At 39.9% G+C, this 25713-nt stretch overlaps 3 protein-coding genes across 4 annotated transcripts; all 3 read right to left on the bottom strand.

Moving 5' to 3' along the window:
• Positions 1 to 227: 227 nt before the first annotated feature.
• On the bottom strand, positions 228 to 6679 carry entpd4 (ectonucleoside triphosphate diphosphohydrolase 4). 2 transcript variants are annotated; one of them, XM_038703723.1, is made up of 13 exons: positions 6525 to 6679; positions 5982 to 6109; positions 5674 to 5871; positions 5388 to 5593; positions 5140 to 5290; positions 4865 to 4968; positions 4512 to 4571; positions 4115 to 4269; positions 3359 to 3525; positions 2918 to 3242; positions 2308 to 2393; positions 2039 to 2200; positions 228 to 1427 (listed from the first exon to the last, which is right to left on the bottom strand). In XM_038703723.1, exons 2-13 carry the CDS (start codon positions 5987 to 5989, stop codon positions 1193 to 1195), a joined length of 1857 nt encoding a protein of 618 aa, XP_038559651.1. In that variant the 5' UTR covers positions 5990 to 6109; positions 6525 to 6679; the 3' UTR covers positions 228 to 1192. The 2 variants fall into 2 exon arrangements, with proteins under 2 accessions (XP_038559651.1, XP_038559652.1); XM_038703724.1 differs by having other exon boundaries at positions 4139 to 4269.
• Positions 6680 to 8231: 1552 nt separating this feature from the next.
• si:ch211-214j8.12 (uncharacterized protein LOC100000539 homolog) lies at positions 8232 to 13974 on the bottom strand. The gene is made up of 6 exons (XM_038702538.1): positions 13585 to 13974; positions 12706 to 12968; positions 12287 to 12453; positions 11601 to 11857; positions 10637 to 11518; positions 8232 to 8898 (listed from the first exon to the last, which is right to left on the bottom strand). The coding sequence occupies exons 2-6, from the start codon at positions 12950 to 12952 to the stop codon at positions 8505 to 8507; spliced, it is 1947 nt and encodes a 648-aa protein (XP_038558466.1). The 5' UTR covers positions 12953 to 12968; positions 13585 to 13974; the 3' UTR covers positions 8232 to 8504.
• Positions 13975 to 14992: 1018 nt separating this feature from the next.
• Positions 14993 to 25637, bottom strand: gda (guanine deaminase). Its single transcript, XM_038702534.1, is given in 15 exon segments — positions 14993 to 16145; positions 16241 to 16268; positions 16380 to 16498; positions 16767 to 16913; positions 17327 to 17394; positions 17625 to 17670; positions 17673 to 17721; positions 17827 to 17934; positions 18211 to 18318; positions 18434 to 18461; positions 19029 to 19134; positions 23229 to 23316; positions 23648 to 23819; positions 24240 to 24328; positions 25044 to 25637. Coding segments are annotated over 15 exon segments (1362 nt in total). The 5' UTR covers positions 25173 to 25637; the 3' UTR covers positions 14993 to 16068.
• Between the last annotated feature and the right edge of the window lie 76 nt (positions 25638 to 25713).

The raw sequence follows: 25713 nt of genomic DNA, 5'->3' as shown, positions 1-25713 counted from the left end.
TAAAGGCTAATCATATTGCTTTATGGGGACAGAACAGGATAGTCTATTGTGTCCCACATGTAGTGCACCAAGTATTAGTACATTAGAACATCAAGTGCTGGATGATCTGCAATTTCCTTTACCAGCAGCCTTTGCCTAGGGCCAGACACCATTTATTTAGTCTGATCTCCTCCTCATGAAATAAACAGCCAGGCAGATTCTCCTCCTCATGAAATAAACAGCCAGGCAGATATACCATAAACCTTTATTACTGAATTGCAATGTGACATTTATTTCGCATTCATCTGTGCAAACGTTTCACTAGACCATTTTCATATAAATAATGGGTGCTCTCATTTACATTCCCCTCACAACAGTGATATGACAGCTTCTGAAAATGAAGCCCAACGTAAATATATGAAACAGTATCCAACTCAAAAGGGGCAGATAACCCAACACGAAGAATTTCAGCTGAGGTTTAAGAGAGAACAACAAAAGAGCAGATGTGTTTTGGAGAGTTTCTCCTAACAGTGATAAGACATGTATTGCACTAGTATAGCTATTAAAGGCTACGTGTCTGGTTGAGGCAGAACAATTTGGGAAACAAACACAAAAAAAGAGAGACCATTCCAGCTGAAAAGTGCATGTCAACTGCGTTACAAAGTGCTCCTTCCACTAATTATAAATCGTATTGCATTTCTATAGAAATGGTGAGTGCTTGTACTATTTAAAAAAAAAAGAAAAGACATGATCATACACATATAAAAGGCATAAAGAAAGGCAAATGCCCAGTAACTTGCTGCCAAGGACCTGTCTAACTTTCAAAAGTGTGAGCACATATTTACTTAAGTTTTGGAAATTAGCTAGCCAGCAATGTACCGTTTGTTTTTTAGAAATAAAATTGATGGAGGCAGTTGCCATTTGATTTTGACTTAATGTGGCAGGCAAGAAAAAAAATATCATTTCAATATTAAGCAAAATAACTTCAACACATATTTTCATGGCTCAGGTATGAAAGACACACATAAGATCTTCCTTATTTGTCCAATTCTCACTTTCATTTTTGTTTCAACTCGTAGTAGGGAGCAGCCCTGTTGTCAGGGTGGAAGCCTGCAAATGCTCATTGAACAAGCAGATGGCCTCAGAGAGAAAAGGAGTGAAGATTGGCATTGGAAAGTAAGACATGCTGCTGCAATGTTATGCCCTACAAAGTTTAGAGAGTGATGGGGAGTGTGGGTGAGCCGAGGCCATCTTCCAACCAAGGTACAGAGGAAGGGGTGCAGAGCTGCGCCGTGCGCCGATGGATGCGGCGGAGTCGCAGTAAGTACAGTATAATAGACAACAGCACAATGAAGAAACAAGCCAGGAATAAGTAGTGGTTGTTGACAAAAGAGAAGCTGTGCCGCCAGTGGGAGTGTACTCCTTTCAGACTTTCCTGCTGGATGTCCCTGGAAGAGGCAAAATAAATAAATAAATAAATAAATAAAAACACACATTAGACCGGCTTTGAGTAATTGGACCTGTTCATTATATGTTAAGACCTAAGCTATTTTGACCTGATAGGTGACCTGAATAGAATCCAGATTTCTCAGTTCTTTGGTAAGAGTGGAAATTATGTCTTGTTTGAGCAAACCTGTTTGCTCTTATACAAAGTAAGTTGAATTAGGACCAACTTTTTTTTTTGAAGGTTAACACCACATGTGTGTATTTACAGATGTGAATGTATTTATTAGGAGTAGTCCATTAATAAATCAACAAGATCATGACATTGAAAGATATCGGTTTTGTTGAATGATCACTATCTGTTTTTGTCATTCAGTTTCATTTCTTGTGTTAGAGTCAATAATTTGCCATTTATTAGAGGCTTTGAAAGACCTTTGTTTTACAGTCAGGATATATTTGAGAGAAGTGACATTCCTCAGCTTTGATTTACCTTCTACTGCTAATTACAGTGAAAAGCTGTAGTCTCCGCAAGCCTTAAACCAATCACTCCCTCAACTCACACTTAAGAACAGATTTAACTAGATAGGATTAAAGGCTGTCATTTTCACAATCTTACCTCAGAGGCAGAAATCGGGTTCTGTAAAGAATAGCTCCAAGTGTCCATTGGACCTCCTTATCATAGACCAATAGGGCAGTCTTTAGGTTCTTATAATTGGCTGGGAAAGAGAAGCCTGAGTGCAATACTTCATACATCCATGCTGATTTAAAGCACTGGTACCTGCAAACACAAACATAAAGCCACTGATAAACACTGTTGTCCTAACTAACTGGCATCTCGTCTTTCATTGAGCTTTAGAAGCGGTTTCATAATCCTTTGTGACTTACTTCAGTCTGTGAAGATCTGCGTGCGAGGCATACAAGCCAGAGTCAAAGCGTTCCCTCAGAGTCTTCCACTGGGTGGAACAGTAACTCTGTAAATGTTAAACAACATCATCAGGAAAGTATCCAGTGACCCTCTGTTGCTACAAAATACTATTAAAATACAGCAGAATTATACTAACAAAATTCAAAGGCCTATCAGGGAGGAAGGGATAGATGGATAAGAGAAGGCTTTGTAGAAAGTTTAGAACTTTCCTAATCCTATCCTAAACCAAATACTGCACATGCCTTTTACGTAAAACTAAATGACCTTAACATTGAAAAACTTAAGAGGTGTGTCTTAAAATCATTATTTCAGATGGTAAGTGAAACAGTTTGAGGAAGAAAACACTGTACGTCTTGAACACAGCAAAATAAAAATAGCCAGTGATGGTGTGATGAGTAGCTTTTTGACAGACTGTACTTAAATGGAGTGGTGCCTTTTTTTTTTTCTTTTTTTTTCCAGGAAATAAGATAAAGCTTTCTAAGAAACATAGAGAATAATAAGTTACTTGTTGAGTGTATATATTGCATGTTTCATGCAAGTAGATGTGATATGCAACTATGTAGGGTTTACCTTGGCAGCCCGGGTATATTTGGAAGCGTTATAGTCCCCGCCCATACGCAGCACGTCCTCTGTGCAGTAGTAGAACTCAGAGAAGCCGTAGAACTGACTGTTGCTGTAATCAATGTGTGGCTGGTAGATACCATTGAGAGAGGTCTGGGTCTCATTGGTACGGTTGAGGAACGGCTGGAGAATCTGTCTACACTGGTCAAAGTCTCCTGTGCCTCGCAGATAGAGCTTCTGTGTAGATGAACCAATGTTATCCTGCAGGTCTGTGGGTAGACAAGGATCCAGGAGGGGAGACTCGGCTGTTTCACCAATATGCTGATCTAAGAGCCTGGAGAAATCAGCCATTCAGTGTAAATAAATGTGTACTGACTGGTAGGAAACATTTCCAAAAATACCAAAACCAATTAAATTAATCCAGCAATTAGATCTGGCTGTGGATCTTACTTGTTTCGAGTGGCGGTATTTCTGATTAGGCTCTCCTCATATCTTTGGCGTGCTGCATTTCCACCAAAACCCAGGAAGGTGGACACATAAACACGATAAACATGCTCTGTACGATGTGCGTCACACCCCAGGTTGAACTCCGCCAGTAAGTTCTTGGCAACTTCCTCCTAGGGAACAAACAGAAATCAGCCTGGAAATGATGACCCCACCCGTATATTACACGTGAATATCCATATGTTGGCATGCAACACATGAATTGTTTATTAAAGCAGGTCACCTATATTTGAGGCCACATAAGAGTAAACCTAAAAATTGTTGTGACTAGTTTAATGTATCTCAAAACATCAAAGAATAGAAGCAAGCTGAAACTACAGAACAAGAGGAGAGTGAAAATTCAAATGAACATCACGTGGTGTAAAGAAAAGAATGAGAGCAAAATGGACACGCAGGTTGTGCCAAACCTGCCACTCGTACAAAAATCACAACAACACAAACGGACAACTTCCACTGCGTTTGACAGCCCCTACATAAAGTACTTAATGTTCTCAGTCAAAAAGTCCTGCTATGGAGTCATGCAGCAGGCTTACAGTATGCCTTCAATAGTGATGAATGGAGAGCAGGTCATCTCCACGGGACAAAAATGGCGCATACAGGTTTAACCAGGGAATGACAGAGGTTGGAAGGAGGGAGAAGAACAAAGGGTGAGTGACAAAAACCAGAGACGGCACAAAAACAGAATTGGTTGTGGATAATAACCTGCTGTGGAGAAGCAAAGCTTACAGTTTTGGGCACTTCGTATGCGATCTGTGTGGAGACCCCACCCATGTCCAGGACACCGGCAGTCCTTTTCCTAACCATTGTCTCCTGTTGATCGCTGCCTGGGACTTGTACGTCCACTACAGCTTCCCCATCTTGAAAGATTGACAGTTCACAGATGAGAAGAGTCAGCCAGGGAGGATATATCATGTGATTACTGTGTTGCTACACATTTGTTTTTGTGGTAGAGTGGAAAGGCCTCCCAACATCATATGCATGTTTCCATGCAGACTGCAGAATGTAGAACACTGTGTAGCCATTTAATGCCAAAAAACGAAACTGAAATTTACGTTTTAAAATGGTACACTCCTGAAACATTACTTCCTTGGGTACTTACCACTGTCCACATGGTTAAACCTTCCAAGGACAAAGTTGATTCCAATCCATGCATAGACACCTAAACCCGATGATGACACAGTGTGAATATATACTTATACCAGCATCTTCATCTTGCAATACTAGGCCTACAGTACAGTGGAGAACCCCATAATTTAGAAAATGCTCTATTGTTTCCCAAATTAATTTGAATCTTTCAATGCACATGAAGTGATGGATCTAAACTACTGCATTATATGAAATGTTTAACCATAATCAAAATGTTTTACAGTCATGAATCTTAATAAAGCTGCAACTATTAGTAGACCATACTGATATGTATTCCTGTCTTTTCTGACTGTTCATTTTATTTACCTTCCTGTTTTCCAGAAATCACTTCCACATGGGAATCAGAGAAGAGGAAGTTGAAGTGGACTGGGATATCCGTTCGCAGATCCTCAAGAAGTGCTTCTTGTTGACTGAGATTAAACAAACAAAGAAACTTTATCAGAAACTGTATGGCATTTTAAACATCAATGCTTTTCCCTATTCAGTGTAACTTGGTGCCGTTTAAATCTGCGGTCTGAACATTTCTTGCAGCTATATTTGGATCTGGGGTTTCTGGAAGTAGTGTAAGTTTACAACTGTACCTTTCAGGAAGGATTCTCATCCCAGCTGTGCAGAGGATATACAAGGGTGTTTCTTGGTGCTTATGTTTAGGAATGTGTTGGGCTGCAAAGCTCAGCAGTGGATAGATATAATCACTGGCTTTCTCAGGGGTTTTAGCCAATTCAGAGATACCTACAAAGAAATAACATTGTTTATAGTGGGTAAATAACAAGATGGCTCCTTTAAATACTGTTTTGATTAATGAGAAGCCAAGCACTGCTTGTCTAACCTGGTTTGATCTTCATGACCACTGGCTTGCGGTGCTGATCTCTCATTTGCTGAATGTCCAGTAGTTCATGGGGATTGCCATTGTGCCGCGGCCAGCAGTACACAAATACCCTGGAGCCACTGCTGCCACAGTCCACCACCAGGCCATAGTTCAGGTTGGGGTTGCTTGTGTCTGTTGCATCCACATCAGTCACCCTTGCCAAATGCCTTTTTGGACAACCAAGAATTGTTATGATAACATTGCCTGTGTTCATTATAACATGAGCACCTGTAGAGCAGCTGTTTACCTGTGGAAGTGATTTTCCTTTCTGATCCAGCTGCCGTGCCCCTTTCCAGTGACGAGCAGCAGGTAGAGTAGACCGATGAGGCAGAGTACCAGGCCGATGAAGAGCAGCTGTCTGAGGGAAGGTATCAGGAGCCGAGGAAGAACCTGGGAGGACAGGCTGAAATGCCATGACGCTGGGAAAAGGCACGAAAAGCTGATCCTGTCAACAGATAAAAAACGAGCAGAGCCTGAGAAAAGGATGCATACTAATGTCACAGATGAGACAGTTCACAAATCAATCTACAGTCCCTCAAATGACATCAAACCAACCTTCCCATGATGCAGAATGTCTTCTACTTGTTGGTTAGGTTTAGTTGTCGGTTTATATCAACGATCAGTCGGCTGAAGGAGGGGGATTTGGCTTGTTCCATCCCGTTTTCCTCACTTGTCATCATGACCTTTTGAATGGGGAAATATATATAAAAATATTAACATCACGCGGCTAACTGTTGCAAGACAACTTCTGATCTCTTGTATTACACAGGCCTAACGTTAGACGAAGTGCTCTGACTAGTATATCGTCGTTTCGTTGGGACATGTCGACGCTGTAATGGGCAAATATTAACGTATTTAAACTGTAGCGTTAAACAGAAATGATTCAAATTGTAATGACGGCGGAGTAACACAGCTGTTAAAACATAAAGCAGGTAACGCAAGCTAACATCAACGGGAGTGCTTTCCGCCGTCTGTGGAGTGGCTGCGTTTGGCTGTAGGAGCGACCTAAAATGCCTGGATTAGACTAGTTTTTACACACCGTCAGTTTCAACACAGCAAAGCTATAAGTTCGTGGCCTTTAAAAGACTTCATACTTACTAACAACAGAGTCAAAAGTCCCATCCTTTTCTGGAAAAATTCACATTTCTGAGCAGCCAGATGATAACCGCTGGCTAACGTTGAACGACGAGTATGTGGCAGGTCTCTGGCAAGTGACGTGGATGTCCTGACCGCGGTGTGATTGGTTTCTATCTCCGCGTTGCCCGGATAGCAAGCGATGAAAATAGATAACCCGCCCAGTACTCCTCTCTTCTTCATTTTCATTTAATAGCTGTTGCAACCGGGATTAAAGCGCATTACCGCCACCTATTTGCTGGAATGTGAGCAGGTGTTGTTCCGAGTTCTGCATGCACGTGGGGAGAAGTACCGCTCATGCACAGAAAAGCACACGAGTCCTTTTTAGACACTTTGCTGTGCACATTGATCAAATGGGGATATGAACACATCTTTTTGCTGAATCTCAAGGAATGCAACTTGTTGGCCTACTGATTGTAATAAAAATGTTGATGACTCGAAACGTTCAGAAAACATAGGCCTGCTTATCATTGATGAACCCCACAAAGAATGCAATTCTCAGCGGGCTTGCAGAACTCGGCACAACACAGGGAAGAAACAATAACTTGACAAGTCACCAATCCCATTTCTCTCAAGTAACTTTGTTCTTGCAGTCCCAAGGGCATTTAGTAGAGACACCCCCCACCAATGTCCAGCGACTGCTGAATTGTCCCTACCAAAAAATAAGTAGTGGACCATACTGATATTTATCTATATATGTCTATTCTTACTATTCATTTTATTTACCTTCCTGTTTTTCACTTCCACAGTGGAATCAGAGAAGAGAAAGTTGAAGTGGACTGGGATGTCCATTCGCAGATCCTCAAGCAGTGCAGAAGGGCTTAACATTTAGTAGAAACACCCTACCAATATCCAGTGACTGCTGAATTGTCCCTTGCAAAAAACAACAAATTAATAAAGGCCTAACTACTGCTGTCCTCGACGTCTAGTCAATGTATCTGGTACAGAAACGGTTAAAAGCTCTAGTTCTCTACTCGGAGTCCAATGTGTTTTGTAAGTTTTTAAAGATTATGTCCTCCCCCTTATTTCTAAAGGTCACCAGCAGTGACATAAAATATCCACCCTACAGTCTCCCTCTTAGGTGTTTATATTTCCATGAAGTATGTTTGGCTGTGTCATGATGCATTTTCCACTGACTTACTGACTTTTATTGATGTTTATCTCGTTTCTTCTATTGTTCTCACCTTTATCATTCCATTCACCTGTTTAAACCATATCTCAAAACTATCATAGCCTCTTGTTATGTCTTATGTTATTTGTTTTCAATGATTTGTCTTTCTTTGTAACATCAACATGTTGGTGTTATAATACTGTAAACCATTTGTATTTTTTGCTCTTACATTCTGAATTATTATAGTTACATTGCCAGGATTGTGCTATATGCTTTGGTAATACTGCACAATACTAATCATCCCAATAAGCACACATGAATTTGGATGCTTGGCTATTAGATGCAATCCTTAAAATAGCAGTTAGAGGTAGCCATGTGGTTACCTTCTGTCTATATCAGTTTTAAATCAAAGAACTGAAAACTAAAAAATGAGTCTATAGATGTATTTCTTATTAATCTTATATTATTTATACTGATCGTGTACTGAAAGGACATAATATACAGCACATTGTTGTCATGCACATGTTGTCTGTTCAATTCAACATTACTTTAGAAAAACATGATAGTCAAAGGATTTATTTAAAATGCCATACAGAAGATACATTTTTTAATTCATTCAAGGCACTACAGTGTATGAATAAGCCCCATGTTTTGGGGCAATCAATCATTGTTTTAGTTAGTAAATAACAAGTTTTAGAGTTGATGTCATTCAAGCGGATATCTTAATGCAAAGGAAAAAATGTGCATATTTTTATTTTTTGAATCATTAAAGCCTTATTTATCCACTGTCAGCAGCAGTGTTGCTCCTGTATTGGACGCTGCCCGTCTCTTCATCACAACCAGACAATGTGGACTTTACTGTATGTTTCGCAGTCCAACCAGTCAAGCTGACTGATTTGCCAGCAGTAACTCACATCTACATATTTGAGCCTTTTGCTCTGTTGCATTATACTTTTCACTGTCATCATCTTTACATCTGTCCGCTGCAGCTCAATGTGTTGTACCCGTCCAAGTGGCGTGGGGGGCAAGTCTGTGGAATCTGCAAAGAGATACAGGTCCGAGTCTACTACGCCTAGCACATCCTTTAAAACGCAGTTCAGAGGGCACGGCAGGGAGACGAGTGAGAGCTTCTCCAGTAAAGGAGAACCGGTCAGGAGACACTTGAGCACCCTCTTCAAAGACATCCAGGATATGACAGGCTTCATTTGGCTGTGCTCGTAGGAGAATCTTTAGACAAATAGGAGACACAAAGATGATAATAATAATAAGAAGATTACTTTAATAGGAAATCAAGGTAGTTTTCACCTAAAGACTAGGGATGAGCAAGTAAACAATTATCTGTCTCTGTCTCAACCAACAAAATGACTTGTCTGTACCGGATACTCATTTCAGCCAATTACTTGCTCAGCTCAACTAAAGAACTTTATTAAAATAGGATTGAGTTGGATGCAGTGGGTTGTGCTTACAGAATATTTGAAGTACGGCAAACCTTGCCGACAAGTATGTGTCCTTCTGTCACAACCTGAGGGACAGCGGTTTATTTTTATTGTTGTAACTTATAACTGCTAAATTGGCTAGGGCAGTTTCAGGTAGTGTTGCTAACTTTGTCGCTATGAAAAAAGGGACAAAAAGTGGCCTGCTGCAGAAGTGCGGGTATAGTTTTTTTGTGAATATACAGTATATTGTTTTAAGCAATTTGTCATAATGATAGCTAATCTCTTAATTACATATTTGGTAGGTTTAATAATAGTTTATTTACAGCAGGTACATTTAACACGGTCCTTTAATTGAACCACTACCTGTTACCTTTATCATTTGTCTAATACAAAACACTTGTGACTCTTGCACTGTAGGTTAGAAAAGGTTATCCCCTTCATGTACATATGACAAACTAAAAAGAACATAGCTACTTGTGATGTGTTTTATTTCCAGTTCATGCTTTTTCAGGCAGTTAATCAGAACTTGAATACCATTTGCAGTTTCATCACTATATTCATAAAAGTCAAGTAACTTCATCAGACACACAAAAAAAAATCTCAAGGACATTGGAAACAATTTCCCTTGTTTGAGGCGCCGGTGGCAACAGAGTAAAACACAGTCTCACCGTCAGTCAGGGATAGATAATTCAGGATATCCTACGGTCTTTGGTCCTAAAACATTCATTGTGATCATTGTTCTTACCAAGTGCATCTTCTTCACAACATTTGAGTCATGAAACAATGCATCACTTAGCTTAACAAGATAGTCGGTGCTGTTCTAGCTGAGTTCTTGTTTGACAGTGATACACTACGAGACTTCACTTGTCAATTTCCACAGTATCTGCATTTAACATTAATTCGTATAATGAGGCGCGTGAGAGGGATCTGTGATTGGATGATGACAGGTGTCTGTGACCTTTGTCAAGTGTCGTGATCAGCACTGCTGCTTTAACTTAAACATTCATGCCCATAAAGCACATTGAACTGAACTGAACTGATATTTTAAGAATTGATTTTTTGCAATTTATTCAGACTGAAATTATGTGATCAATTTCTCTAATCTCCCTTAGAGACAAAACTAAGGCCTGGTTACACAGGTTATTGCTTAAGTGTGTAACAATATAATTAAATGGTCTAAGTCAATGCACGTGGCAAACTGAACAACTCATCATGTGCTTTGTTCAAAATCGATTTAACAGTGCAGTGCTGTGACTGCTGGGCTGGGTGCTTACTTCCACTTCCTGTCACCACATCTAGTTGCATGTTTTTAGCGGTTCTTTTGATATGATGCTAAGTCAAGAGGAAAAAAAGTTTATTCTGATTGCTTCCATGTTCATTTTACTGTAATTACTAAGATATGTATTAGATCTATGAGAAACACCATTAGCGCATCATACAGCTCAGTTGTTCAATTTATGATGTGGACACCTAAGCAAGGGTCAATAGTTCCTCATGTACTATCTAGTGTACCTCAATAGTAGCCTTACTTGAGTGTGAGAGAGCAGAGGTTGGGCAACCGTGGAAGATCCAGATCATCCCGCTGACCCTCATCGTCTTCTTCTTCCTGTGGCGTGGTGGGAGGCTCAGCAGAGATGAACAGGTCTCTGAGTCTGGGACAGGCCTTGATGACCTCCAGTAGAGGGGTGTGAGGGCTGGTTTTCATCCCTTCCAGGGTGAGGGAGATCAAGGAGGAGCCTGCAACCTGCAAAGCAGGAAGGAGGTCCACCAGAGGGCCTGGGTAGTGTATTGAGAAGCTCCGCAGCTGGCCTGACCATGTCTGGAGGCCTGCAGCTAACAGAGACCCTAGACTTCTTCCTCTAGCATCTTCATAATCATCAACATTCACAGATATGAAGTGGATGTTTGGACATAAATGACTTAGACTGTCCAGAGAGTCACATGTTAAGCACTTGACGTCCTTTAGGCGCAGGATCAGGCGTTCATCTCCCGACTGTGATGAAACTATGCCACTCCTTTTTTCTTCTGCTTGGTTGTGAGAGCCACTTGGCCCTTCATCAATACTAGCATCTTCCTCACTCTCACTGCGACACCGCTCCCACAAAATCCTCTCCTCCTCCTTCTCCTCATCTTCGTCCTCTGCTGCTGCTCCTTCTCTCTTTTTCCTCCAACTGTCCATGCTCTGCCTGCGCCTCCACTCCTTCCACACCTCCACCAGCCTGGGAGCTCCTTCTCTGTCGGTGAACCCCTCCGTCTGGTCGAACTCCCTGTGCTTGATGAGATAGCAGGCCTGCGCTAGGCCCTCCAAGGCCACTCTCTCTAGGCAGGGCAGGGAGAGGAGGAGGTAGGCTGCTGCCGCCACACGGTCTCCCTCTTGTTCCCCAAAGCCAATATCCAGAGCCAGCAGACTGCTCAGGGGGGGGAGGAGACAGGGGTGCAGAGCAAGAAGGGGGAACAAAAGCTTGGGATGTAGAGGCGCAGCGAGAAGATGACTTAGATGGAGGGCCAGAGGATGTAATTGAAGTCCTACCTCCAAGAGGAAGTAGTGCAGCAGGGGAAAGCAAATGACAGCGGGATACGTCCAGATGGCGCAACAAAGGACAGCAATGGGCAATTGTCCTGATTACACATCTGTCACAAGGTGTACCAGCAAGGGAGAGCGAGCGCAGGGCAGGTAGACAGCAGAGCGTTTCAGACAGGGCCTTTGAAGGCAGCTGCTGGGCCCCAGATAGGTCCAGACTCCATAGACCCTGAGACAAAAAGGAGGAAATGTAAGGACAATAAGGAGGTATAGGCTTGGACATAAGACATCAAAAGAACAAAACAACTTTTAATATCCTGATCCGATTTTTAAATTGTGTCTACCAATCCTGTTTACAGGGAGTTAGGGTGACACACCCAGGCTGGGAACCACCAAGTTTTTTATTTTGGTAACTTTATTTTTATATAAACTTTTTTTCTGCAAAATTATAAACCCGGACAACCAAAAAACAAAAACTATATATTTTAAGGCTTTTAAAGGTTGGCCACACACACCTTAATAGTTTTGGATATTCACACATACAACCGTTAAAAACTCAAAGTGCAATAATTGTAGAGATGGTGAAAAGTTATTAACAGTAACAAGATATACAAAAGCTCTGGTTTGCAAATGCAATCAGCAGTGGATTCCATCTGACCTGGCAACGTGCAGCAATGTAGAAACAGAGAGCAGAGGACACCAGACTAGAACACCTTTCCAGAGACAGGCCACGGAGTTGGGGGACTAGTAGGAGGTGGAGGGCTGCCCGGGACAACTGCTTTCTGGTGCATAGCAGCCAAGTCAGCTCCTCAACCAGCTCACCCGCTATGGGGAGATGTTGTAGTAGGATTAGAAGTGCTCACTCTGTAAATCACTTACTCTGTAGATAAAGTGGAGTTGTAAAAACCACATTTGTGAAAGTACATGAGGAAGTAGCTTAAGAAAAACATGGAAACCCTGGCTCAGTAAATAAATTAATTCCTATGACAGGCAGACATTCAGTTTCATTTTTTTATCAAGAATTTTGCTGATACAGTGAATCAGGGTTTTGCAGTTACTAAGTCCCGACAAACTCACGCAGTAAGTTGAAAGGCCCCATGATGTGTCTGAAGGAGTAATGATCCAGGTACTTGTCGGCATAGTCTTTCACCCACACTTCCTTCATGTTGTCAGCAAGGCTCAGCAGACACAGCCGTGTCAAGGACAGGACACAGCCATCCTCATCTGTCTTCCCGCAGCCCCCCATCCACTCCGTATTCCTCATCCTCCTTCGCCCGGGCTGAGCCTTCGCCCCACGTTTACCCACAGCCCGAAAAAGAGGCATTGCTGAACAGCAGGGGCTGTTTTTTAGCGTTAATGTTGATTGAGATGATTAACAGGATAGACAAGAGAAAAAGATTCTGATGCCAAAAATGTACTTTTTCAGTTTCTCTTCTACAATTTGCAATCCTTCTTGCATATAACTGGCCGATTCATACCTCTTAAGACTCATAGAGATAAAGTAAAAGGGAGGGGGGATTCACGTTTTAATTGAACTGGTTACAAAAGTCTGTATGTTACAACCAGTAGTTATATGTTGAGATATGTGATGAGGGGTGAAAAGTAGACATTGCTTTGTCTTAAAGGGAGACAAGCCAGAAAGTTTGGGAATCATGGTGTAGACAGTTATAACGTTATGCTATTAGCTCTCATAGTCTTCATCAAAAATGCAATAGTACTGAGTCTAAATTGTACAGGAGCTCACACACCTGTCCCTCTGTTTATATGTTATATATATATATATAATAATATATATATGTTTTTACATTTAAGAAGAGACACAGGGGGACACTGTGGACTGTGTGATCCCACTACTATTCATGGCCATATAAAGTCAATACAACTGAGTAGAGAGATATAGACCGAAAGAAAGGGAGATATAAATCAATGTGCACAGCGTAATATCCTTAGACCTACCTGCTGAGATTGCTTTAACGTTCAATGAAACAGTAGGCTGGGCTGTGAAGCAAAATAAATGTGTAGCCTAACCTTTCCTCGTACTCGATCCACAGCAACACTTCCTGACTATTACCGTTTCCTGATATTTCAGCCCTGAGCGTAGTCTCTCAGGCACATCTCTCTCAGGGTGTGCCGGTCCTGCTGATGCCAAATAATCAAGGTGCAGCCTTGGACCCCAACCGTGGTCTCAAACCTAAATCAACCAGTCAATACAAATTGACAATTTGACTGCTACAGCGGTGGGACACAGTTTGGGGACATGTCTCCCTGAAAGGTAACACCTAGGGAATAAGTTCTCAGGTATCTGAATTGGAGCTATGTTCAAGGCGGATCTGGAGTTTCAAAAACTTTTTACATACACATTAACAGGTTAAGACTACTTTAAAGGCTAAATATATTTTTTACATGCCATTTTGTAGGCTGTAATATTATGGGCAATGTAACATTTAAAACTAAAAAGAAACATCTATGTTCCCTAAAACTTAAAGGTTGCTTATATTAATTGATATAAATATGTCTATGCTTTGGTTTTGTTTTTTTAATCAAAACAAAAACTAACGCTTTCGCGTAAGTCATTATTGAGACATCTGAGCCAACACAGAATCGCATACATCTCAACATAAAATGCCTTGTTTTAACTCGGAAATACCTGTTTATTATAACATCGAAGATGGAAATTCTGATTTTAAGAATACGTGAAAGTGCCAACTTCTTACAGTTCCGATTTTAAATGGAGAGGAGTAAGCTGACCCTGCAAATGCACCTACTGTGTATCCATTACAACATACAGTATCTGCAGTGACAGAGAATAGCCTATTCAATGTTGCCTACCTACATATACAATTATAAGATAAGATAAAAATAAAGATAGCTAGTGGGCGACAAAGATATATGAGCAAATGTGTTGGGGGGCTCCTTAAACCTCCCATTTCCTAGTTATTGTTTTTTTTTTTTTACTGGCTGCAAGTAAAGTTACAAAGTTAAGTACGACAGTATGTTTGTTTTTGTTTTTTTGTAATTTATGTAACCCACCTTGCATGAGTGGAAGTAGCCTATGAGATATCTGACGTCTATGAGTTACAGTGTCTACCTCTAGTGGCTGGGATTGGTGGAAATACTTCTTCTCCACAGTGCGCATGCTTCAGTGGTCTATTTGAAGTGGGAGGGAGAGGCCTTGACTTGCTGCCAGGAGAACATGACTCATCTTCGTGTCTCTCTTCTGCCATTTCACCTTCTCTGCTCTCTGGCCCAGATGGTAAAGACCAACTGTTAAAGAAGCTGTAGACTGGTCTGTTAATCCATAAGTAGCTGCTTGTTTAATAACTGCATGAGAGATATACTGCATTTAAAAAAAAACAAGACAGACTTGATGGTGTTATTTATTTTAATCTGCTAGAGTACAAAGTGTGACTTTAACATATAAAATGTTGTAAACTTGTAAACTTCTCTTAAACATATTTTAATTTACTAATTTATTGGTCAATTTAATTTCCCTTTATTTTCCAACATTCATGAGAGTTTTTATAGCAATATAAATACATACCTACATTTAATTAGGATGTCCCTTAAAATCAACATTCACAGTCATAAAACATTTGAATTGAGCAAATCTAGGTAAGTCTGATTCTGAAAAGGCATCAGGTTAAGTGCAATTTCCCTTTTAACTGAGTCAGATCAGGATGTGGATTTTGAGGTAAACCAGACAAATAGTGGCATTGCAAAATGTTAAAATAAAATGTACAAGTAGGCTACAGAGAACGCTGAAATCGCAACCTTTTAAGTTTGTATCGTGAGTCCCTAGTTTCACCACACTGAACGCTGCAATCTGATGTACACAAACAAACAAATAAACTAAAGGAGTCAACTTGAAACTAAGTGAAGAGCCTTTTTTCACACAAAACACCTGAGTGGAGTGTGCAGTATAAAAACAGAATGACAATAACTCAAATCAGTCCCAGTCTTCTTATTACAAAGCATTTTCTAGCATGAGCTAGAACAAACATGAACATGGGATCATCAAGCCACTGTATTTTCTCAGGTCAGGCACTTCAGCTACACTGAGCAGCTTTACGTAACCAGCACAAAGTTACTTTATGGTCTTGCAAGGAAAATATGTTGCAGTTAACACACTAGCTGCCAGCATCAGTTCATCATTTGTTAGTTGAAGTAAGCTGTTTAAGTAAAAAAAAACAAGTCTACAACACTGTGTACTTTAACTAAGAGGACATGACAAATGCCTTGTTAGGCAGCAAGTGCTGGTACATGAATATGTTTTGTAAAGGTCAAGCAATAAGCTACGCTGAAGCTTCTTATTCCTGTTTTAAAACCTAGTAATTACCATTAAAGAAAGGACAGATTGAATTCAAGCTCAGCTCTACCAAACAGTTAAAATCCTCTTCAAGTTGACTTTGCCAGAGGGTTTAGGCCGTGAGTGTTAGGCGTTTATTGTGGCGTTGGCTCTGTGAAGGGCACCACCTTCTTCCCGGCCACAAAAACCTCCAGTATGTTGCGATCATCACCTGTCAAAGAGTAACAGAGACAAACATTGAGTAAATGGTGATTGGCACATCAAAGTCAGAAACATTTGGGGAAATTAATTGAAACTGACACTCACCCAAATTCAAGAACTTCTCCAAAAGAATCTGAAATTAAAGTGATGATAAATTAGCATTACACTGAAATCAAATGTTCTGCTTTCATTAGTTTGTGCGTAAATGTGTGCGAATAGATTAAGACAGTGCCCCACTACCAACCTTTGGTCCATCACACTGGGTCAGGTCGATGGGTCCACCAGGAGCAGCTACATTCACCCTCAGGGCATCAAAGTCTTTGCCCACTTCAAAGTTCCCTATTTGTTCATCCAGGGACAAGGCTACAGACAAAACACATCATAAAAAAGCTGTGTATGATCTGCCCTCTTGTGAAATTTCAATCAGTCATTGTTGAAAACATCTTCCTACAGCTACTTGAATCAATCTCTGCTGCAGCGCTCTCATACAGAATGACTTAGAGTCGGCAAAGACATTTCAGCAAAAAAAAGATTGTTCTGTTCTGTGGAGAACATGACTAATAAAGAGACAGAACACTATCTGCACAAGGCTACCTCTTGTTTTTGAGTGACAGTTGAGTTTGTGTCTTACCTTGGCTGCCGCCCAGTGTGGCCAGTCTGAACGCCTCCTCAAAGGTGAGCGTGTCTTGTTCTTTGTCCTGGATTTTCAAGATTTTGGACGTGTCCAGTGTTCTCCTCACAGCATCCAGCATAGAGGCCGAGTAGCCACCTGCCACATCTGATCCACACCACAAACACAGAGTCAAAGCATGCAGATACAAGCACAATTATTCACAAACATGTATTATGGGTATGAAAAAACAGTATGTCCATTTAAAATTTTCTGATTTATGCTACTTCGAGCCCCGAGATTAAAATACCTATTACACCAGATGTTCTTTTTTTAATTTAATTTGGACACAAAAATTCAAACAAAGTGATCAGCTGGTGGTGTCTCTGCTGACTGTACTCACTAAAAACTAAAATGGCAGACTGCTATAAAACCAGACAACTACATGTCCTGGCACCTGTCTCACTGCTGCAGCAGGCCCTGCTCAAGTTTCCAAATCATCAAATGTCATTTCACTTATTCTTTATAGTGTTACAAAGTTTGTCAAAAGTACTCTGGCAACACAGTTGCTCTGCTCCCACCTGTTCCCAGCCCCAACTTCACTTTGTGTTTCAGGACGTTGCGGACGTTCAACATTCCACTAAACAACCTGGACACATGTAGAGATGTAGATGAGAGACAGAGGTAACAAATACAATGAACCTGCACCTAATTTCAGCACATGAATCAATAAAGTTCTGTTACATATCTTTGCATTAAGGCACTTACAATGCTGTTATAATATACTGCTTAAGGGCTATTTTTATTTTTATAAATCTGTGTTGTATAAATATTGATTGCATTCTGTCACGTATAGCTTCAAGAAACTCCAAAACTTACGAAATGTTGGAATTGGGACAGTGAGACAAAGAGGCTCCAGTCTCCTGAACAAAGCCAATTCTTCATCACTGAGGTGGCAGCCATGGGCCATCACCGTCTGTGAATCAGCATCGTCACGAATAATTTCAAACATGGTCGATATTTTATCCGCATTTATATTTGTCCACAAAATGTCTGCCTGCGTGTGTGACTATATCCTCACCTTGTTAGTTAGAAGGTTGTGTTTGTGATAGACGTCCGTGTAAGACGATGACTCAGGAAACAGCTCCTTCACAAGCTGCACTTCTTCAAGGTTTTCACTGACATGACTCTGAAAATAAACGCACACATGTCCGACATTAAAAAGTAACTTTAAGAGAATCTGTGGTGTAACCTTCAAAATAAATCTGTATAATATAAATCAACTCACGACAAATTCTATTCTACAGTATTTGTTTGATGTTATTCCTGGTCGGGATTCTACCTTTGTAAGTTGCATGTGTGTATTTGTTTCATTGTTCAAAAACCCCAAAGGGCCAACACTAAATAGTCTCAACATGGCAACTATCCCCTGCATAGCCTGGTTTGGTTGCCACAGTGAGCTCACCTGAATGTGCAGATTGTTATTCTTAGCGATTTCTCCCAGCTGTCCTAGCAAAGCACCTGTGCAGGATAGAGCGAAGCGGGGAGTCACCACTGGCTTCACAAGAGGGTACTGCAGAGGAAAAACACAGGAGTCAGGGGAGTAACAGCGGATCTAAAAATCTTCAAAATCTTGACTTTTTCGTGCATCCTTGAATTTTTCTATTTAGTGAATTATATAATCTTACCTTTTTGTCCAAAAGCTGTACAATGAACCTTGAGGGAACAAAACAATGATTGAAATTAATTTGCAGCAGCCATCTTTACAAATTTGAAGATGCAACTACAATTACAAATAAAATTTCTATACAAGTTACATCTGGAGGGAATTGTGGTTGTAAATGTCTCCATATAAATTGGTAATGTTGATAATTTTATTGACCAAGACAGAGGCATATGGTACATAAGGCAAATATGACTTAAAAATATATAGATAATAACTATAGGGAGTATTAAATAGTAAAAGGGAATTTTAAAAGTCAAGGCATGTCAATACAAGTGAAAATTATTATCTTTGGATGCATCTGTTGCTATCTGTCGCTGTCTATTACATATTCTATCAAATATTATAATAATAAATTCAGTGTAACTGTAATAAGTTATTGCCTCTGGGAATGTTTTCTTAAATAATCAGCCTGTTCTTACACAAAATCCCCAGTATTATACTGTTGAATAAACTGCTGAAACATTTTGAAAGGGCACGCATAAGCCTCATATCCTGTTTGATGCTGTTTAACATTCATAAAGCCTTTGAAAACATCTGCCGTATCCCATGATACCCACCGACGGGTTTCATCTTGAGACTCCTGAATGGTCTCTTTGTAATGTGCCACAGAATTGTTCAGGTCCATGCACACCTTGCCCACCAAGGCACGCTGTCCAAAAACATCTGTGAGAAAAAGAAGGATGACTGAGTAGCAAGAATATCAATATACATTAATCAGATAAGTCTGTTTATTTTGAAGATTCCCTTTTTTTTCTTCAAAAAGCAAACTTCATGTACTTAGCTTATGTATGAAATGTTGTCAGCAAACTATAGCCCACTCAGTTAACTGCGTTTTGTGCTACCACAAAGTTTGTTACTAATGGGCGACATATTAAAACTGTATTTATATATCACATTTTGAACATGAAAATACAATGCAATGCACTTTATGTATGTATTTACCATGATATGGGAAAAGTTAAAGGACTTGAAACTGACGATTGAGATCATAAACTCATAAGGAAAGTGTTTACTGACGTAATAAATCAGGTGGGAATGAGGCTCATTTTGCCATTAAATTGATTCTTTCTAATGGAACCGGGCTTCTTTTTGCAGTGGAGTTGCCCCCTGCTGGCTGTTGGAAAGAATGCAGGCTTGATCTGCACGATAGCTCTTCCTGAAGGACCCTGAAGTGACTTTGAACTTCAAAGACAATCTTGTGGATTGAAATTGAAATGAGAGAAGCAATTTGAATTGAGAGAACTGAAGGTGAAAGTATAGAAAGAGTTGAAATTTTAGTGAGACTGAAATACAGTTTCAGTTGCAACTGGATTCAGTTTCATAATATTACATTCAGTTTCAAGTTTATTTGAATTTAATTTCAAACAAATGAATTCAATTTCAAATTATACTATTCAGATTCAGTTTTTCAATACCATTATTCAAATTAAACAATACAAATTCAAAATATGATATTTAAATTCAGTAGGGCGGTTGTGAGCGCGGGGCATGATCCTCGTTTCACTGCGAAGCTTTGACTGTGAGATTGACAGTCGAATCCGGCTCTGCCCATTGAAGCATCGAATCTTCGACTATGCAGTGTCAGCACCAAAAATTAAGTTATGTAATGCAAATTTTCAAGTTGAGCAATTCAAATTCAGATATGAATTATTCAAATTCAGATTCTACTGACACAAATATCAGTCCATATTTAACAGTGTGCGAGAGAACCTGATGAGATCTGGCCCAGCTGAAGGTTTTCTTTGCAAAGTAAACCCACACAAGGGGTTTCACTTATTGTAGCCGATTAGAGCTCTCCTAGTGAATGTGTGGGCATGCACAGATTGTGCTTGATTGAAATCCCTCCAGCCACAGAGCTAGTTCTTACAGGTCTTACATCTTTATCATTCTTATTGGTAAATATGTTATTCCCAGCGTAGTTCAACTCATCTTCAGCCAAGCGGTGGTCTAAAAGAGCTTTTTCACAGCAGACATTTTGGCATTTCACACCAGGAAAAGCACAGGTGTCATTGATAACATAAAAAACGGCTGCATGTCATTTAGGTGAGCTAGTCCCAGGATCCTGGTATTGTGCATGCTGGCTCACTGGCATAGCTTACTAGAACACTTATGCAACTGAGCCATTGTTAACTAAATTTGTTTCATCTTTTCCTTTAATGATAAGCCAAAATGAGTGAATGCCTGAAATGAAAAAGGTGCATTGAAATCACCCGTGTGGGTGTGCAGATTCTTTATTGTAAATAATCTACAAGAACAAGGGAAAGTACTGATGACAGATGATTTTTGTAAGAACATACAGTGGGTGCACCACGTAGTTTTGGCCAATGTGGCATGTTACACTGGTAATTTTGTTGACATTTACTTTTTAATAAATATTGTTGATTAGTCATATTTTTATTAATTACAAATCAACTTAACTTTATAAAAATGTGATGTGTGGTTGGGAGAGAGGGCATGTGAATTATAGTAATAAGTTTTGCTTGACAAGTGTAGTGTCACAGATACTGTACATGTTCAGTTACTTAGGGACTGTAAGAGAGCTTTGTGCTACTGTGACCAAACATTTCAAGTCAAATCAGGCAGATCATGTGCACATACATCGGATTTCCCCAGGACCTTGAACTTTGGACCTTATAAGAGAAAATATTGCATATTGAATTTTGTTGCATTTATAGTTTTTGTCTTTATGTTACTTTTGCAAAAAAATAAAGTAATAAATTCAACACAAACAAGAAGAAATTAAGCATGAATTTTAAAAATATGTGTGGAACTACTCCAACATGCATATGCACACATACGCTTAAGGTAAATTTTCTACAAAATGGAACCGCGGGCTCAGAGCAGGACAAAGGTGAAGGTTCAGTGCCCCTGATTGCACAAAATGACTGCGTAAAGCTGCCAAAGCCAGTGTTCACTGCATATGGCTGTGTCGTTACACATTTATGTGAGTGTGTGTGTTCAGTATTGCATAACATGACACCAAGATGATAGTCAAAAAGGTGAACAAAATGAGAACAAGTTTGTTTCTGAACAAGTTGAGAAGGCAAGACCATTCTGTCAAGACCAGCACTGTCCAATTAACTGTAATGAAAGTTACACATTTCAATTACTGGGCTTAATCTGATGGATTAAGGTCTTGCACTGGACTCTTCACCACAGTCAAACAAGGCACACAGATCTATCATCACATTCTGAGCAGCTGCTATGCCAGTAACAGCAACTATTCAGTAGAGCCTGAAAACATCTGTCAGGGTTGTGCTTTTCAGTTTTATTATTTGCTGTGTTGTTCTTCATTTAGTGTGTTAAGATTTTGGTTTTCTGGTTAGGGTTTCATAATTTCTGCATTAGTTTATTAATTCATGTCCTGGATTATGTTTTGTTTTGCATTTGTTCTGTGCTCAATGTCTATCTGTTTCCTGTTTTGTTCAGTGCTTTCCGAAAGTACTTGCTACTCCCTCCCCCTAACTACTTTCCCTCCGTTTGCATGTTCACGGGGAGGGTCCGCCATGTTGAGTGCCATCTGAAACCAGTGAGGTAAAATGCCAAGTGAGCATCAATGCTGGCCTGTTGAAGGTGTGTAACACCCTTTGCTGCACGATGGAGGACCCTTCTTTCAGATATGAGTTCCGTGTGACAACACCCGTAAACATGTAGGATTTTTAAATTCTGAAACCACACTAACATTTCTTCATCACCATACACAGGTTGAAAACATACCCTAAAGGTTATATTGAGTTAAATTTAAAAAATGCTCTTATCTGAAAGACAATACAAATGTTTTTTTATTGAATCTTATTCATCTCATATGAAAATCTTCAGCCAAAACAAAAGTAGGCCTACACATACTGACAGAATAATACATGACACAACTAGATACATTGGGTCTCACGTAGCAAGTAACCAAGGCATTAAAGAAAAATATTTCAATCTTTACACATTTTTTTAACTGTTTAAATTGCTTTACTATTCTTCAGACCATGTAATGCTTCAATATAATGTTGTTGATTTCTATAATGAAATGTATTTGCGGATTCTTCAAAATAAGAAGTCTATCAATCGATATCAATCTATATGATAATATAGATATATTCATAAATAAACTGATGAACCAGTCAATGTCTTAAAGAAATATTATAAATGTAACCAAAGTAATTTGGTATGTTTACAATCGTAAAATAAATGACTGATGGTTTCAGTTTCATTATTGCAAAACACTTTTCCTCAATATCATTCCTGAATCTTAATACAACTGTTGTTTGATAAACCCATGACTGCCGTGAGTGATAGTGTAGCAATAACATCAGATCCTATTTATGCTATTTAGTCTGATCCTGGATCCTAAAAATCTGTTATCTGCCGGGGCACATGGCTGACCTTGACAATGTCAGACATGACAGTGCACCACATCACTATGGCTATATGGCTTATTTTTCCAAATTTGTTATTAACTTTCCAACAATAGCCTTAAAATGTATCACTAGGTGCATAGCCTTCAGTAATCTCCAACTTCAACTCCAAATGTGGGCTGGATATTTTACAGTATTTTGGCCAATACCAAGACTTTTCTAGTAATATGCAACAGTGCCAGAATTCGACTTTAATTGTCTCACAACATGACACACTTGGGTTTCTAACTTGCTAATCCACACTACAGAAAGAAATCACTGAGGAACAAATAGGACAAATGCTAAAAAATAAAAATCACTTAGGTCAAAATGTGTGTGTGTGTGTTTATGTTTGAGTATAGGATGGCTTACTTGCAATCTGACCCAAGAGGAGGGAGGCATCTGTATGTATAGTAGCAAAGTAACATGCAGTGGTTGTTCCGTTTCTCAGTGTCCTTTTCTGTAAAGCACAGGGATCTTATTACAAGATTGAGACAACATTCATATTATTTTTCTCTTTTCTAAATATTGTTAAACCATGGAATTTTTCACACCCTTCTCAAATCATAGTCTGTCTGACAATAGAGAGGACTTGACTGAATTTTCCACTTTTGCAATTGGTCCAAAAGGGGAAACTGCAATGCCACAGACAATCTCATAAACACAGTGTGTCACAAGGCTCAGTTTTGGCTCGCTGCACATCTTCAGCACCCAAGGCACAATGTGTGACTGATAAAAAGCAACTGTAAACATTTTGATGGCCACTTTTTTAACGATGCTAGCAAACTCACCACTACTTGAGTGTAGACCTTGTTGGCAAACTCCAAGTCTGAGAAACGTGACTCCACAGGAAATGTGTAAGTACTGAGCCACTGCATTAAGGGCATGTCCAGGGCCGTGCCAGCAAAGCTGTACTGTGGTGCATGGATGTGGGTGTCCACCATTCCTGGCATGAAGAACTCACTGTAGTGCAGCAAGCAATAAAAATGGTTCAAACATACACTACTGTTTTTTATCTCCCGAACAAGAACTGATGCAATGATGCTCATGCTTTACATTCAAGTGGTTTAATAAATATAACTGCATTTGCAAATAAGAACTGACAACCTGTCCAGGGTGTACCCTGCCTTTCGCCCGATGTCAGCTGGGATTGGCTCCAGCCCCTCGCTACCCTGTATGCAGGATAAGCGTTTGACGATGGATGGATGCAAAGAAGACTTTGTGTTCACATCTGCCAAACCAACATCAGCAAACAGTATCCATCCGTCCATTGTCAACCAATTATCCCGTGTACAGGGTCGTGGGGAGTAATTTAATATGTAGCCATGTAATATTATTGCAAAGTTATATATATTTAGTAATTTTTAAATATATTTTACTTACTGTTGAGCCAGAGTATTGACTATAGATGGACTGAATCCAAAGGTCTGAGACAGGCTATCAAGTTCTGTGCCTTTCCCGATGAAAGCAATCTGATGGCAGAATGAAAATCAGCTAAGAGTTACTGGAAGAAAACATGATTACAAAAGAGTGCTTGCAAGAGAGTAAGCTGTGAGAGCTGAATACATAATTGCTTGAAGAGGCATTTTTAAGACACTTCGCTTAGGAGCAAGCTACCTATATTCAGCATATACATTTAGCAAATATAGCCTATTCAACAACCCTTAGATTATGTCACAAGATGTTTTTGTGTGAGATTCTGTGAACAGCACCACAGTCCTTGTAATACGTCTAGGCATATATCCTTAGGCCCACTCCATCTCCTTAACATATTCTGTTTACTTTTTAGGGAGATTACATGGTTCTTCAGATGGTTTCGGTGTTTCAGAAGATTATGGTTGTGAATTTTATTCATTATCCCACTTGCTGTATTTGAAAAGGCTACTTTAAACTGCCAGGAAGTTTTTTGTGTCTGAGAGCTGATAGTGTGCCAAAAGTTGCTCAGCAACAGCTTAGGCTATGAAACACATTTTACAACACACTTTTTCCGTTTGGAAAACCCAGACGTCTTTCACACCAAACGGTGCGCAAGGTTTAGGAGTAGCCACAATAAGTTATAGCCTATAGGCTATAGGCCTATTTATTAAATTATAGATTACAGTCACTGTATATGCGCATTTGTTTTCCAAACCATAAAAAGTTTTAACCAGACCAAAAGCTGTTTTAGACATTTTAGATCCGACAAACCTTCCCCTCTGTGTCCACTCCAAGGAGCGCATCTTCCAGGACTTCCAGCGCTGTTTGCTGGGTCGAGTGAATAAATGTTCCCCGGTAGACGTGGACAATTTCGACGGTGTGTTTGTTGGAGTTCGCCATCCCTTCACAAAGTCTGTCGCAGTCGAGAAGTGAGATGCCTTCAGCACCAACGCACCAGGGTTTTGTCCTCGTGGAGCTCTGACCACCACTACGCACAACGCGCCAGCACCTGATGTCAAAGACAATCTGCGGCCAATGAGAAGATAGGGTGTGTGTCTATGTGTGTGTTGGAGTTTGTCTGATGGTCAAGTTGTTATAGTATATTAGCCACAGAGTCGCAAAGGCTGAGTGAGTCTGCTAAAAGAAATACGTTTCCGGTTTTGCTTTATACTGCTGGTGTCACGTACCGATCATGAATCATTTAGGCGCAGCCCTTACTGTAAACGTCATCTAACTAACATCTACTGTCATGTAAATCAGATTAACTGTATCACTTAATAATTAATCACAGTAATTAGTAATAGCCTAATATATCTATGAGTCACTAGAGTCGCTATAGGCTATTGCTTTTCTTTGTAAGCTGCAAAGAACTTACTAGCGCACACGGTTTCTTTGGAAAATCAGGCCAGATACACAAAACCCGGAACTTGACTGTCCGTTT

The sequence above is a fragment of the Micropterus salmoides genome, unplaced genomic scaffold, assembly GCF_014851395.1.
Source record: "Micropterus salmoides isolate LMB-PRFRI ecotype aquatic unplaced genomic scaffold, ASM1485139v1 Ms_hic_scaffold_7, whole genome shotgun sequence".
Classification (NCBI taxonomy): domain Eukaryota; kingdom Metazoa; phylum Chordata; class Actinopteri; order Centrarchiformes; family Centrarchidae; genus Micropterus; species Micropterus salmoides.
This window is presented reverse-complemented; position numbering and strand designations above follow the sequence as displayed.

Excerpts from the sequence above, each read along its gene's own strand:
- entpd4 (XM_038703723.1), bottom strand. Across the intron at positions 5,594-5,673 it reads AAGGAAAATCACTTCCACAG|GCATTTGGCAAGGGTGACTG; the intron begins GTAAACAGCTGC and ends TTGTCCAAAAAG. Across the intron at positions 4,572-4,864 it reads GATTTCTGGAAAACAGGAAG|GTGTCTATGCATGGATTGGA; the intron begins GTAAATAAAATG and ends CATCGGGTTTAG.
- si:ch211-214j8.12 (XM_038702538.1), bottom strand. The coding sequence starts at position 12,952 with ATGCCTCTTTTTCGGGCTGTGGGTAAACGTGGGGCGAAGGCTCAGCCC. Across the intron at positions 11,858-12,286 it reads ACATTGCTGCACGTTGCCAG|GGTCTATGGAGTCTGGACCT; the intron begins GTCAGATGGAAT and ends TTTTTGTCTCAG. Across the intron at positions 11,519-11,600 it reads TCCTCTGGCCCTCCATCTAA|CAGTCTGCTGGCTCTGGATA; the intron begins GTCATCTTCTCG and ends CCCCCCCCTGAG.